Below are 13,791 nucleotides of genomic sequence, written 5' to 3'. Positions count from 1 at the left end.
CTGAACTATTTAAAATTTTAAAAGATGATGCTGTTAAGGTGCTACACTCAATATGCCAGCAAGTTTGGAAAACTCAGCAGTGGCCAGAAGATTGGAGAAGGTCAGTCTACATCCCAATCCCAAAGAAGGGCAGTGCTAAAGAATGCTCCAACTATCGCACAATTGCACTCATTTCACACGCTAGCAAGGTTATGCTTAAAATTCTTCAAGGAAGGCTCAAGCAGTATGTGGACCAAGAACTCCCAGAAGTGCAAGCTGGATTTAGAAGAGGCAGGGGAACCAGAGACCAAATTGCAAACATGCGCTGGATTATGGAGAAAGCTAGAGAGTTCCAGAAAGGCATCTACTTCTGCTTCATTGACTATGCAAAAGCCTTTGACTGTGTCGATCACAGCAAACTATGGCAAGTTCTTAAAGAAATGGGAGTGCCTGATCACCTCATCTGTCTCCTGAGAAATCTCTATGTGGGACAAGAAGCTACAGTTAGAACTGGATATGGAACAACTGATTGGTTCAAAATTGGGAAAGGAGTACGACAAGGCTGTATATTGTCTCCCTGCTTATTTAACTTATATGCAGAATTCATCATGCGAAAGGCTGGGCTGGATGAATCCCTAGCCGGAATTAAGATTGCTGGAAGAAATATCAACAACCTCAGATATGCAGATGACACAACCTTGATGGCAGAAAGTGAGGAGGAATTAAAAAACCTTTTATTGAGGGTGAAAGAGGAGAGCGCAAAATATGGTCTGAAGCTCAACATCAAAAAAACGAAGATCATGGCCACTGGTCCCATCACCTCCTGGCAAATAGAAGGGGAGGAAATGGAAGCAGTGAGAGATTTTACTTTCTTGGGTTCCATGATCACTGCAGATGGTGACAGCAGCCACGAAATTAAGAGACGCCTGCTTCTTGGGAGGAAAGCAATGGCAAACCTAGATAGCATTCTAAAAAGTAGAGACATCACCTTGCCAACAAAGGTCCGTATAGTAAAAGCTATGGTTTTCCCAGTAGTGATGTATGGAAGTGAGAGCTGGACCATAAAGAAGGCTGATCGCCGAAGAATTGACGCTTTTGAATTATGGTGCTGGAGGAGACTCTTGAGAGTCCCATGGAGTGCAAGAAGATCAAACGCATCCATTCTTAAGGAAATCAGCCCTGAGTGCTCACTGGAAGGACAGATTGTGAAGCTGAGGCTCCAATACTTTGGCCACCTCATGAGAAGAGAAGACTCACTGGAAAAGACCCTGATGTTGGGAAAGATGGAGGGCACAAGGAGAAGGGGACGACAGAGGACGAGATGGTTAGACAGTGTTCTCGAAGCTACAAACATGAATCTGACCAAACTGCGGGTGGCAGTGGAAGACAGAAGTGCCTGGCGTGCTCTGGTCCATGGGGTCACGAAGAGTCGGACACGACTGAACGACTAAACAACAACAACAACAACAGTTTGAAGTATTTATTTTGATGAGAGACAGCAATAACTACATGCAAGACCTGTTCTTAAACATTCGTAAATTACTCACTATGTTCATCAGCGTCAGAAGATACTTCTGAACGTGTTCTTTCCCATGGAATTGTACAACAGAGTCATCAACACCTAGAAGCACTTCAATGTTGTAATCGTCATCCGTCGCATGCCTTGGATATCTCCTCCTCCTCCTGGAGGTGCTAATTTCATCTTGCAAGTGGTTCACCATGCTGTCTAGATTGCTTAGATCAGGCGCTGAAAGAAATGAAAAGCTGTTAATTTTTAAAAGTGCCACATTTTATTTCTCAATTATTATTTTTAATCATAAAGACGAGAAATTCCTATTATAGTTCCTCTCTTACAGTACGATTGCATCTTGAATGGAGGTTACTTTCTTGAGGTGGCACCCTTGGAACTGTCCCCGTGTGAGCATCCTCACTTTCCAAGCAAGGAAGAGAGTTTTTAAGCTCTCCATCTTGCCCACAATTAATTTGCAGAATTTCAGTCACGTAAGGTTGAAATCATGCAAGTTAATTGCATGCAAGGTGCAATCGCACCGTGTAAGCTTGGGACAATTTTGTTAAAGTTCCATTGGATAAACCTGGATTTATTCAGCTAAGGTAAGAAGAGAATTTGATGTAAGATCTCAAATCCGGTGTGGGGTCAAATTTTCACCTGAACAATTGCCCTAATGACAATGTAATCTCCAGGATGGGTGAGTAAGTAAATTAGATAGATCTGGATGACATAGATATAGATATGAAATCTTAAAATGGACATCTGTGGGATGCAGCCAGAGTCCCTCAGTGGTATTTGTGCTTCTTCATCTTTATAATACTACAAATATTTTTTTATGTGACAAGGCAACATGGTTAAATGCAGAGTTCTTTCACTGCATCAGCATGAATCCGAATCTGCATAATTGATATCAATACCAAAAGTGTATATTTCAGCATGACTTCTTCATAGGTTTCCTTTACGCATGTGTCTACATATACAGTGGTACCTTGCTTTTTGAACGTCTCTGTTAACAAACATTTCGGTTTACGAACGCTGTAAACCCGGAAGTAAATGCTTTGGTTTTCAAACACGCCTCAGAAGTTGAACATGCCACGTGGCTTCCACGTGCAATCAATCTGTGTTCAGGTAATCTCAGGAGCTCTCTTGCAACCAATTTGTTTTTGTGACTGTCTGTGCCTCAGTTTTCAAATGTTTCAGAACTCAAACAGTCTTCCGGAATGCATAACGTTTGAAAACTGAGGTACCACTGTATACATACATACATTTCTTTCTTTCTTTCTTTCTTTCTTTCTTTCTTTCTTTCTTCCTTTCATACACTGTTTGCTGTATCCACTGAAGACATCCTGTTTGTGCAAGGAACTTGCTGCTTCTCTTCATCCCTCCCCCCACCCTGAATCTGCCCCATGTTGTACAGGACCTGTGTTGTTAATCAAAAGTGCAGGCTATAGATATTTAAAGAAATAAATAAAACGCCAGAACAGATGAAGGATGCCTGACACCCTTTCATGAAAGGTGAACTTTAATGGATACTGCCCTGTGTATGTACACATAGACCCAGACCCAGACAATCGTATCAGTGAGACTTGCAGAATACTAGGAATTGGAAATATATATGAGCCATTATACTAACAAATGCAGTGCCATCTCTGTGTTGTTCTAAAATCAGCTTATCGACAGATGTGAGGAATACGGGGAGGGAGGAGATGAATGGCATGACTAAGAAAATGCAATCGGCATTATAGGGATTTTGTGGGATAATTCACATAACTACAATATCAATATGAGAATAAGCAAAGGTGATCACACATTCTTGATATTCTAGTGATGTGAATATTGATGTTCTGGAGATATGAATGATTAGAAACAGGTGATGGCCACACAGCCGTAAAAGTTATCCCAGCCAAATCAAGAACTGGAAGGAAAGAAGCACTAAAGAGTAAGACTCAAAATATGTAAGTCGAATAATTCTTTTCATCATGCAAGCATGAAATATAAAAATTCAAATAACCAAGATAATAACTGATAAGATGAGGGCTTCAATTCCAAAGTTCGTTAAAATGAGATTTTATATTTTGTCTAACAGAAGCAAATGATTTTATGCAGATACCTTGCTAAATGATTGTTACTAATGCTTATAAACTTGATTTGTATTCATTCTATCATTTTATCTTTTTTTTGCAAAAGCCATAAAAAGATGAACTCTACAATCGGTAACATGAAAACTATTAATAAATTAATCTATGCAATTTCTTAATCCTTTGACCTCAAGATAATATATATGAAGGAAGCTCTGATTACATTACTGTACTTGGTCCTGAGGATTCCTTTGCTGTTATGCAGTGGCCAATATCTAAAATCTACATTAGATACACCCAACATCTTGCCCACACTGTCTTCAGCAGTAAATCTCTATGTTAAATAACCTTCCTCTGAAAACATGTGAAAGGATGAGCGTTTTTTTGAGAACAGAGGGACTTGTGGAAAGAGGCATTGGGCAGAGGGCAAAACTCATGTGCCACAGAAGTTTTGCTGGTCCATTTGTTGAGGAATGACTTATGACTAATGACATCGGGGTTTGTTTATTTATTTTGTAGATAAAACAAACACACAGAACATCCTAAAAGAACCAAGTTTTCTAAAGGATTGTGACACCCGATGCATGATTCTTAAGACTCAGCTGCAGGCCCCAAGGTCAGAGATGAACCCACCTGGGATGGGTTTGGGTGGGCGGAAAGGGGCAGGGGAAAGGTTCTCAATTCCTGTTTGGTTCTCTGCTTAAAATGGCTTCCCTGCTGCTTGGTGGGAAGCCATGGTCAAAATCCATCATTTGCATTCCCCCCTTAATACAGCCCAACTGCAGATTTCATCCCCCCACCCTGGCTACACAGCAATAACCAGTAGCCTGCTAGTCACTGTCTGCACTGTCTAATTCTACCCTCTTCCCTGCTAATTATAAATTTGCTCCGTCATTCTTCCTCACCTTTTCCTTATTTTGTATCTAAATGTCCTCTACTTGTCTTTTATCTTGCTAGCTGCATTTTCCTCTAAGCCATGTAAGCCTCTTCATAATTCATAAATCCTCTTTTCACAGTACAGGTTGCACTTGGAACCTTATGCTGCATATCATGCATAAGGAAATTGGACAAATCCCGGAAGCCGAACTGAGCTGCCAGTGAGGTGCTGTGAGGTGAAAGCCTACTGGGCTAAACATTATACATACATACATACATACATACATACAGTAAGCCCACAACTTACGCACATTTAACTTGTGAACATTCAGCTTTATGCACTTCTCCCTAAAATAAAATAAAACTAAAAAGTGGGTGGGCATTCTACGTGGGGGTTACTTTCTGGGGATCTCACCTAAGTGGGAATTCAGTTTTCCAAAGTCCCACCCCATCACCTCTTATTTAAAGTCAAAACGAGTTTCATTATAATCGAAACATAACAATTAAAATAGGAATGCATATGGAATTTGCTTTATACTCTCATCCTTCCATAAAATTCATACTTAATTTTACCTGGAATCACAGTAGTATTTGAAATAATTAGCTACTTTGCACAGTGGAGAATTACTCATCATGGAAGTAGAAACATATAATTAAGTGAAAATTGCATAAAAGTGGGATTTCCCACATCCTCCATCAGATTCTACACAAACTATGAATTTATTGCCATTCTCATCTTATTATCCAAAAGGTTTTTTTTTTTTTTTTTTTTTTGTGAATCCAGTTTTTGTATCGTTTTCATAAGGTGAACATGTTCAGGACTATTTTCATTAACCTCTGCCAATGAGACACTTGAATGCTCAGTCCATTCTCCAAAAAACATTATTAAATTACAGGGAATTAGCACATTTAATGATGGTGATAGGTGACCCTTTGGCATTCTGAGTGACATCCCTAACAATCTCATTTGCAATTTAAGGAGAATGAAATGCCAAGGCTCAGAACAAGACTTGAATTACAACAGGCTAATGTGATACATTAAGCCTTTTATCTGTGAAGCATTCATTTTTCAGAAAAAAGGGAAACTACAATTCATTACTTGTAAAACAAGTAAGCAATTTTAAAAATCCTTCAATAAAAAAATAACAGGAAAAAATCTACTTTATGGGGGGAAATGCTACAAGAAAGCTTATTAAACATAGCTTTTTGGGGGCAACAACTGCTTTTGAATACAAATTGTTTATACTATTAGATTTATTTATGTATTTAGGTTAACTTGTACTTGAGACATGGAAGTTACTCAACCATTATTTATGTTTTATTTGTATTTCAAAAGATTAATAATACCTTGAAGAGGAAAGGTTTGGTGAAGTGTTAGAAGATGAAACTGTTCACCAATATTATGCCTATAGATTCAAAATTTCATTTAAAAGTAATTTGAAATGTATGATAGAACCATGACTAATTATTAACATTACTCATTCTTTAAATTTCATTCATACATTATGCTATAACTGTTGACACCCACAGGGCTAAACAGAAAGCCCCCACTTTTTGCTGCCCCATTTGTGGGCACCAAAATGTGTGGGGCTTCAGTGATTTCTCAGAGAAAATTTCAGAAGTGAGGAATGAACTTAACTCTGGCCACACTGAGCCCCTCTCAGTAGCCACCATTTTGTTCCTCTCTGTTGCCCCTGTGAGCAATGAAATGGCCTCCCGTAGTGTCATTCACAGGGGCACTATGGTCAAAACAAAATGGTGGCTGTCACCTAGTAGCTGCCAAGAGCTGCGCGATGTGGTCAAGATCAGCTCTGCTGCCAGCACCAGCTCCACAAAGGCAGCTGGAGAAATACAAGAGGGGCAAGTGAATTTTGCCTCTCCTTTCATTCCTCCAGCACTCCAAAACAGGCTGAAAAAAATTGAACTTATTACTGATGCTTAGCTCACCACAAGTATGTTTGTAGCACCAGATCTCAAAGTGCAGGGGGTAAATACGTATCTCCAAAAAATTTAAAATATGTGGGGACACATGTCAGGCAGCCACACTTCATTTGCGGTTCCCAGGTATACTTTATCCACCATGTGCACCTCACCTTATTGTCCCTAGTTAACTAAAAAATCAAGTAAGGGGAATGGTTGCCTTTAAACAAAACTGTTATTAAAATGTCATATTTTGCAAAGAGTTAAAATGGAGAGTATTTCAAGCCCAAATGTTGCCAAAACCTTTTATGCAAAAACCCCCCAAAACCTAAAGACGTCCAAAGCAAACCAGGGATATTTGGAGCTTTTGAAGCCAGATGGATATAAATATGGCTTTGTTCTCTTGTGCTGTGTGGGTGTGACACTGATCCGGACCTCAGGGCAACAGCTGAGAAGTGAGGCTTTCATAATGCAGCACATATTATGCGAGTGTGTCATAGAAACAAGAAAGGGGTAAATAATGTCTTGATACGTGAACCATGTGGAATAAGCATTGAAGAGCAGAAAGAAAAGGAGGCGGGGGGACGAGAAATGGGAAGGTGGCAGATGAACAAAACACCATCTGAATAAGTAAAGGTTCAGACCAGGCTTGGAAAAACAGTATTAAGAAAGTAAAAAAAAAAGAAAAGCCCTGCTTTTCAGGCCGAAGATCCACCTGGTCTGCCATTCTGTTTCCACAGTGGCCAACAAGGTGCCTATGGGGAGCCCCAAAGAAGTGCAACAGCACTCTCCCCAAATGTGATTCTCAGCAACTGCTATTCAGATACATATCACACTACCTCTGGTGCTGGAGGCGCTACACAGTCACCATGGACAGCAGTCAATGATAAAGACTCTCCTCCCCAGAGGGGAGGGGAGTGGTTGTGGGCGGGAGCTCCAACCCCCGCCCACGCAGGGGCGTGAGCCCCTGCCCCTTCCTGTGTACCTGGCCGGCGCCTCCCGCCCAGGGGGCGGCTCCCACCTGGAGCCGCCCGTAGCAGGGGCGTGCCTAGCCATCCTTTATCTTCAGGCGCCGGCCCCCCCTCAGCCTCTTTTCGTCGTCGCCGCTCCGAGAGTCACCCACCCTCCACTCCCTTTAGCTCAGGGTTTAAGTTCTTTCTCTGGCCTTGCTATGGACCTTAGGTTGGTCGCCCGGTTGTCCGGGGGCCTGGTAGGAGTTTTTCCTGTGGCATTAGGCCTTTGGGTTTTTTCGCCTACCTCGTAGCAACCGTCACAACTTCCGTGGTATTGGTGGGTAGGTTAGGCATTGGATTTGGGTGTTATGCTGTGTGGGAAGGCTAGGTGTGGCCATCGCCTACGCCTTCGATTTGGGTATTCCGTTAAAGGAATCTGGCGGTCGTGTATTCTGTCCGATGTCTGCTTGGCTGGAGGCCATGGCACGACCCCCGGTGACATCATGGGTGAGCCTATAGTTGGATCGGCATCAACTGGCTCCATCTACTGGTGGTTCAACCCCTCTGCTGTGGTCATCCAATGCCTAAGCCAATACCTTTTCATTGCAGTAACCAATAAAGTTGTGGCCTTTTCCTTGCCCATAAACCTTATACCACGTGTCCTTGTGTGTTTATTTCCACCTCACGGGGGTTGGGGTCCTCGAACCACAAGTTTAATCCCCCTTTACAGCTTTCCAATTTGATGGCCAACATTGCATCTTGTGTGCGGGAATTACACAGTTTGCCCATGCAATGGGTGAAGGGGTACCTTTTGTCTACCCTAAGTCTTCCAACACTCAGCTTGACTGGAGGGTTCTAGTATTTTGGAAGAAGAAGAAAAGCTATCCACCTTCCCCATACAGTGCACCTCTACCATGCTCCCCTGCTCATGTTTTTTTGAAGCTAAAAAGCACCAAATCCAAACAGGATTTGCTTGGGTTCAGTTCTTTTTCCTGTGGTTATCATTTTGCCAAATCACTCTCTCTCACACAGAAATCTGCACCTCAATTCCCCCCTTTTTATAGTGCCATCACAAACCTCCAATTAGGTCACATCATATTTTTTTCTGTTGTCCTTCAAAAAACTAGATATGTAATCACTGGATTGAAAGTTTAGTTTTCACTGGTCATCTTACATATCCCCTTCATTTCAACAGCTATGCATAAAATCACTACCTCTCTTATTACACCTCCCAAACATCAACACATTGCTTAAATTTATGCAGTTTAAGCACTTCAGAATACCACTAACCCAAAATCTTACAAATGTTTTCCTTACAATTAACACTAATGCTGCTTTTTAACAAAATAACATGTTTAGGAAATCTAGATTGCTGTATCGTTGAGCTGGTAATTCGATACTGAAAAATGCTAAAAAGACCACTCAGCTTGGAATGCTACAGCTTGAACTTGCAGGCATGGCCAAACTTGGCCCTCCAGCTGTTTTGGGACTACAATTCCCATCATCCCTGACCACTGGGTCCTGTTAGTTAGGGATGATGGTAGTTGTAGTCCCAAAACAGCTGGAGGGCCAAGTTTGGCCATGCCTCTGAAGGATAAAATAGGAGCATCAAGGAATAAGCACAGAACATACCAGCAAGTCAGTAAGTGACAGCACCCACCAGGGATTGGGGGGGGGGGAGAGAGAATTCAATTCAGTTTGCCTTTAAAGGTGAATGTAGCTATTTTACACAACCTTGGCACCTCCAGATCAGGGTGGGGGAAATTCCTGCCTTCAACTCTGCCTGTCAGTGTAGACAGCACTAAGATAGATGGATCAATGGTCTGACTCAATATAAGGTAGCTTCTTATGTTCTTATAGAAGCAAGCACAGCCAGGCACTCTCTTCTCAGCCATATGCGGAGCTGGCTGACCACATGCAGCTTAACAAGTCCGGTTATGAATTCACTATTTTGGGTCCTGTGCTTTGGCCTCTTTCCCTGGCCTTGGGCAGAGCCTGAGGATGAAGAGAAAGCAACTAGCTAAGATTATAGACCCTTTTCTTACAGCTCTGTATCTCAAGACTCAGAGATGCATATATTTCTAGGGTCACAGGCAGGAAGGCCACCACCAGTTAATTATAGGAGAATTTCAATTGCTCAAAAACATTTAATCAATTAATTACACCAATTAATTCAAAGCACAGATCTACTGTACCCAAATATTGGGTGTGAGCCACTTTCCAAAGCTGAATCAATGTTGGAGCACTTTGGTTTTGAACAAGCCGTGCAAACACAGCATGTGCTATACTTTATTATTATTATTATTATTGATACATTCTGCAATAAAAAGAGAGACAGAACAGTTAAAATCAATAAAGCCTTTCTGGTTAATATGTGTCAGAAACCCTCACAGGTCCCACAGAATGTATTATGATCACCCTGCAAGACCCTGCATAGGACTTCTGCAGCATGGGAGGCTGATGAAGTTTTTATTGAACCTGTCAATCATTTTACTTTCTTCCTTCTTTGAACGCTTTATTACAAAAACACTACTTATCATCTAACTCAACAATCCCACAGAGGAAGCCATACTAGACTAGCAACAAAAAATGGAAAGGATCTTGTGTCACCTTTAAACTAAGATTTGCAGTCCAGTCCTATACATGTTGGAAGTAACTGGCATTATGTTCAATTCAGCTTAATCCCAAGTAAGTGTGCAAAGAATTGCACTGTCATTGTGGTTTGAACCACAAGCAGGCTTTCAAGAGAATGCACAGAAACTGGGAGCATGGGCATAATGTATGATTCCCTCTTTCCTATATGTATGTTTATTGAACACCTGAATAGCCCCTATGCTTTCTATGGAAAGCTAAAACACCTAAAAGGTAAGAATAATGACCATTTGTAATAGTGGTGATTACTGCCTTGGATTCAAAGGAGTCTTGTACGATTGGAATGGTCTTTCTGTTTGTGCAAAACATGTGTCAAATTCTTACAATTGTCCAGTTTTCCTGCAGCCCCACCCACACTATTCTAGGGGGTCTCAAGAGGGGCTTTGCGGGAGCAAATGGAGGCTGTATGGGAGAGGAACCAGGAAAGTATCATTCTGCTCACTCTTCTCAGGATCCAACCTACAATCCTAGATATGCTAAGGTACTTCAACACACATAACTGGAGATAAATCCATGACCTTAATTAAGACCTAAATGAATAGAATCAAATGTGCTGATATATAAAAGGGAAACACAAAAAAAGAATATAAATAGACCAAAATATGCCAACTTTCAGATACAAATGTGACAGTATTTCAGTCTCCCAGGACACCCTGCTACTGAGCTGAAAGTCACATTTAACTGTGGTTTTTTTAATAATAACCTTCAGCACTAGAACTAGCAGACCTAATTCATTTTAGAACAGTGATTTGCCTCTCATTATATGTCTGAAATTGGCAAAGCTTACCTAGGAAAATTGTGTTATCACTAATTATTATGTTTATATATATATATATTATATACATATAAAGGTAAAGGGACCCCTGACCATTAGGTCTAGTTGTGGCCGACTCTGGGGTTGTGGCGGTCATCTCGCTTTATTGGCTGAGGGAGCTGGCGTACAGCTTCCGGGTCATATGGCCAGCATGGCTAAGCTGCTTCTGGCGAACCAGAGCAGCGCATGGAAACGCCGTTTACCTTCCCTCCAGAGCGGTACCTATTTATCTACTTGAACTTTGTCGTGCTTTTGAACTGCTAAGTTGGCAGGAGCAGGGACCGAGCAACAAGAGCTCACTCAGTCACTGGGATTCGAACCGCCAATCTTTCAATCGGCAAGTCCTAGGCTCTGTGGGTTAACCCACAGGGCCACCCTCATCCCTTTTATATATATACATATACATGCATATAATATCATATTGTATTGCATTGTGGTATTTAGTTGCATTACACATGTGCACACAATCTGCCAACCATGCTGTAATGGTTTTTAGTCCTCAAAAGCTTATGCTATAATAAATCTGTTACCTTTTTAGGTGTCACAAGGCTATATATCTACTACCACATTAATCTTTAAACAGGACCAGGGAAGCCCATAGTCTAGTGATTCTCCCTGCCTTGGTTGGGGTGGGGGGTGGAATGGTTTACATAGCAGCTCATCCTGTGGCCATCAGAGAATTACATTCTTAGCATTTTGGGCGGGGCCCTATTGCACAAGCAGAGATTCCTGTGCCACGCTTGCAAAAGGAAGGCTCACCCAGTGATGCTGTTGCTGGAATAGAGAGAAAGCACAGCATCCACAGATCTGTCATCCTAGCCATTCTCAGGGAAAGCACAATAACATGGGTACTCAGACTAAGGCCCGGGGGCGGGATCTGTCCCAATCGCCTTCTATATCTGGCCAGCGGACAGTCCGGGAATCAGCATGTTTCTACATGAGTAGAATGTGTCCTTTTATTTAAAATGTATCTCTGGGTTATTTGTGAGGCCTGCCTCAGGAAACTACAACTTATCAAGAATGCGGCAGCTAGACTGGTGACTGGGACCGGTCACCGAGACCACATAACACTGGTCTTGAAAGTGTTGGCTCCCAGTACGTTTCTGAGCACAATTCAAAGTGTTGGTGCTGACCTTTAAGCCCTAAACGGCCTCGGTCCAGTATATCTGAAGGAGCGTCTCCACCCCCATCGTTCTACCTGGACACTGAGGTCCAACGCCGAGAGCCTTCTGGCGGTTCCCTCACTGCGAGAAGCCAAGTTACAGGGAACCAGGCAGAGGGCCTTCTCGGTAGTGGCACCCGCCCCGGAACGCCCTCCCACCAGATGTCAAAGAGAACAACAACTACCAGACTTTTAGAAGACATCTGAAGGCAGCCCTTTTTTAGGGAAGCTTTTAATGTTTGATGTATTCCGGTATTTTAATATTTTGTTGGAAGCCGCCCAGAGTGGCTGGGGAAGCCCAGCCAGATGGGCGAGTATAAATAAATTATTATTATTATTATTATTATTATTATTAGGCGGGTTAGGCTGAGATTTGGTGACTGGCCCAAAGTCACGTAGTGAGCTTCATGTCCAAGTGGAGCCTTGAACCCTGGTCTGACACTCCAGCCACGACTCCACAGAAACTCTCATCAGTCTCCATCTCTCTCATAGCACAGGGGATGTGTCTGTTGGAGAATGGGAATGGAAAGCAAATATATGCTCACATCACACAGCCTGTTGGAGTCTGAGATGTTGACCTTTCAAGCTCTTTATTAGGCAGCGGCCCTTAAAGTATTATGCAAGAGAAAGGCTTGAGAGAGGGGCAAGTGCTGCTCTCAAGAAAAAGATCTGAGGCCACTGAGTTCCAGGAATAATGTTTTCAATTCAAATAAGTTCTATCCCTGCCTTTTAATCTTGCTTTCCCACTCAGGTTCTGTGCTGGCTCCCTCAGCATTAAGACTTCCTTCCTACAACACTACAGTTTATACTAACAATGGCAGTCAATGCAAGTAACAACTTTGCTTCAGGCTCCAAAGGCCTAATCTCTCCAAGACTGTGTGGCCTGGTGCCGGTGGTGCTGAACCAGAAAGAAAACAAGCTAAAATCCTGTCAACCGTTTGAACATGAGCAGGAATGAGGGAACATCTGGATTTCGGTCACTGTAAATTATAAGAAGCGAAAGAAAACATGACTTTGAAACGTCTCAAGTGCCAGGGAACAAACTGGTCTGCAGTCTGAAATCCCAAACCATCACAGAATAGTGGAGTATTGCCTGCGTTTGCCAAACAGAAAGAGCCAAAAGTCCATAGCCTGCCAGGAAAGCCAACAAGGCTGTCAGGGTTTTTTATTTTTATTAATATTATTAGATTCTTCGTGCAAGATGTTACAATGTGTTTTTAAGAATGGTAGATATTCTTAGGCCTTATAAGAAGCGAATTCCAAACACACCCACACACCAAGGCTTCAGTGCCTATAGCAAACCCAGCATTTGTCCAAGGTGAGACAGAATAAGGCACTGTCCCAGCTAAAGCTAGGCAAGACAAATCTCATTTTCCTTGAATATTTCTGCCTTGCTAAAAAGTGACATTACATGTTTGGGGCAATTATCTACAAAAGCTGTCCTGCCATTTTCCAAATTACTGTCCATTATGCAATATGCAGAACTGTCAAAACTGGTCAGCACGTTCACATCCTAGCATAAGTGTGCCTTGTTCCTCATTCAAAATGCAGACCAGCTTGCTATTTACTGAACATGATGCTGGGCTCTTGCTTATCATTCTTTCTGCCTCAGTCTGCATATACACCACACATTTAAAGCACACCACTTTCCCCAAGGAATCCTGGGAAATGTAGTTTGTTAAGTGTGCTGAGAACTGCCATTCTGTGAGCGGAGAAACTACAGTTCCTAAGGATTCTCTTGGGGAAGTCATGTGCTTTAAAGGCATGGTGTGGATGTGACCTGAGGTCAGTGTCTCTGGTCTTGGGAGTAAAAAAGAAGATAAAGAGAGCTATTTCTTATGCAGTTG

The 13,791-nt window shown here is 42.1% G+C and overlaps 1 protein-coding gene across 4 annotated transcripts in view; it reads right to left on the bottom strand.

Annotated features, from left to right (window-relative positions):
• ADAMTS2 (ADAM metallopeptidase with thrombospondin type 1 motif 2) overlaps positions 1 to 13,791 on the bottom strand; it is a 331,712-nt gene that overhangs the window by 74,352 nt on the left and 243,569 nt on the right. For all 4 annotated transcript variants that reach the window (XM_083428527.1, XM_083428526.1, XM_083428524.1 and 1 more), the window contains one exon: positions 1,527 to 1,726. In XM_083428527.1, the coding sequence (XP_083284653.1) occupies positions 1,527 to 1,726 (200 nt within the window). The remainder of the gene's footprint in view (positions 1 to 1,526; positions 1,727 to 13,791) is intronic.

Source organism: Podarcis tiliguerta (assembly GCF_965153285.1).
Source record: "Podarcis tiliguerta genome assembly, chromosome: 2".
Lineage (NCBI taxonomy): Eukaryota > Metazoa > Chordata > Lepidosauria > Squamata > Lacertidae > Podarcis > Podarcis tiliguerta.
The sequence above is the reverse complement of the archived record's forward strand: the minus strand, read 5'-3'. Positions and strand labels throughout refer to the sequence as shown.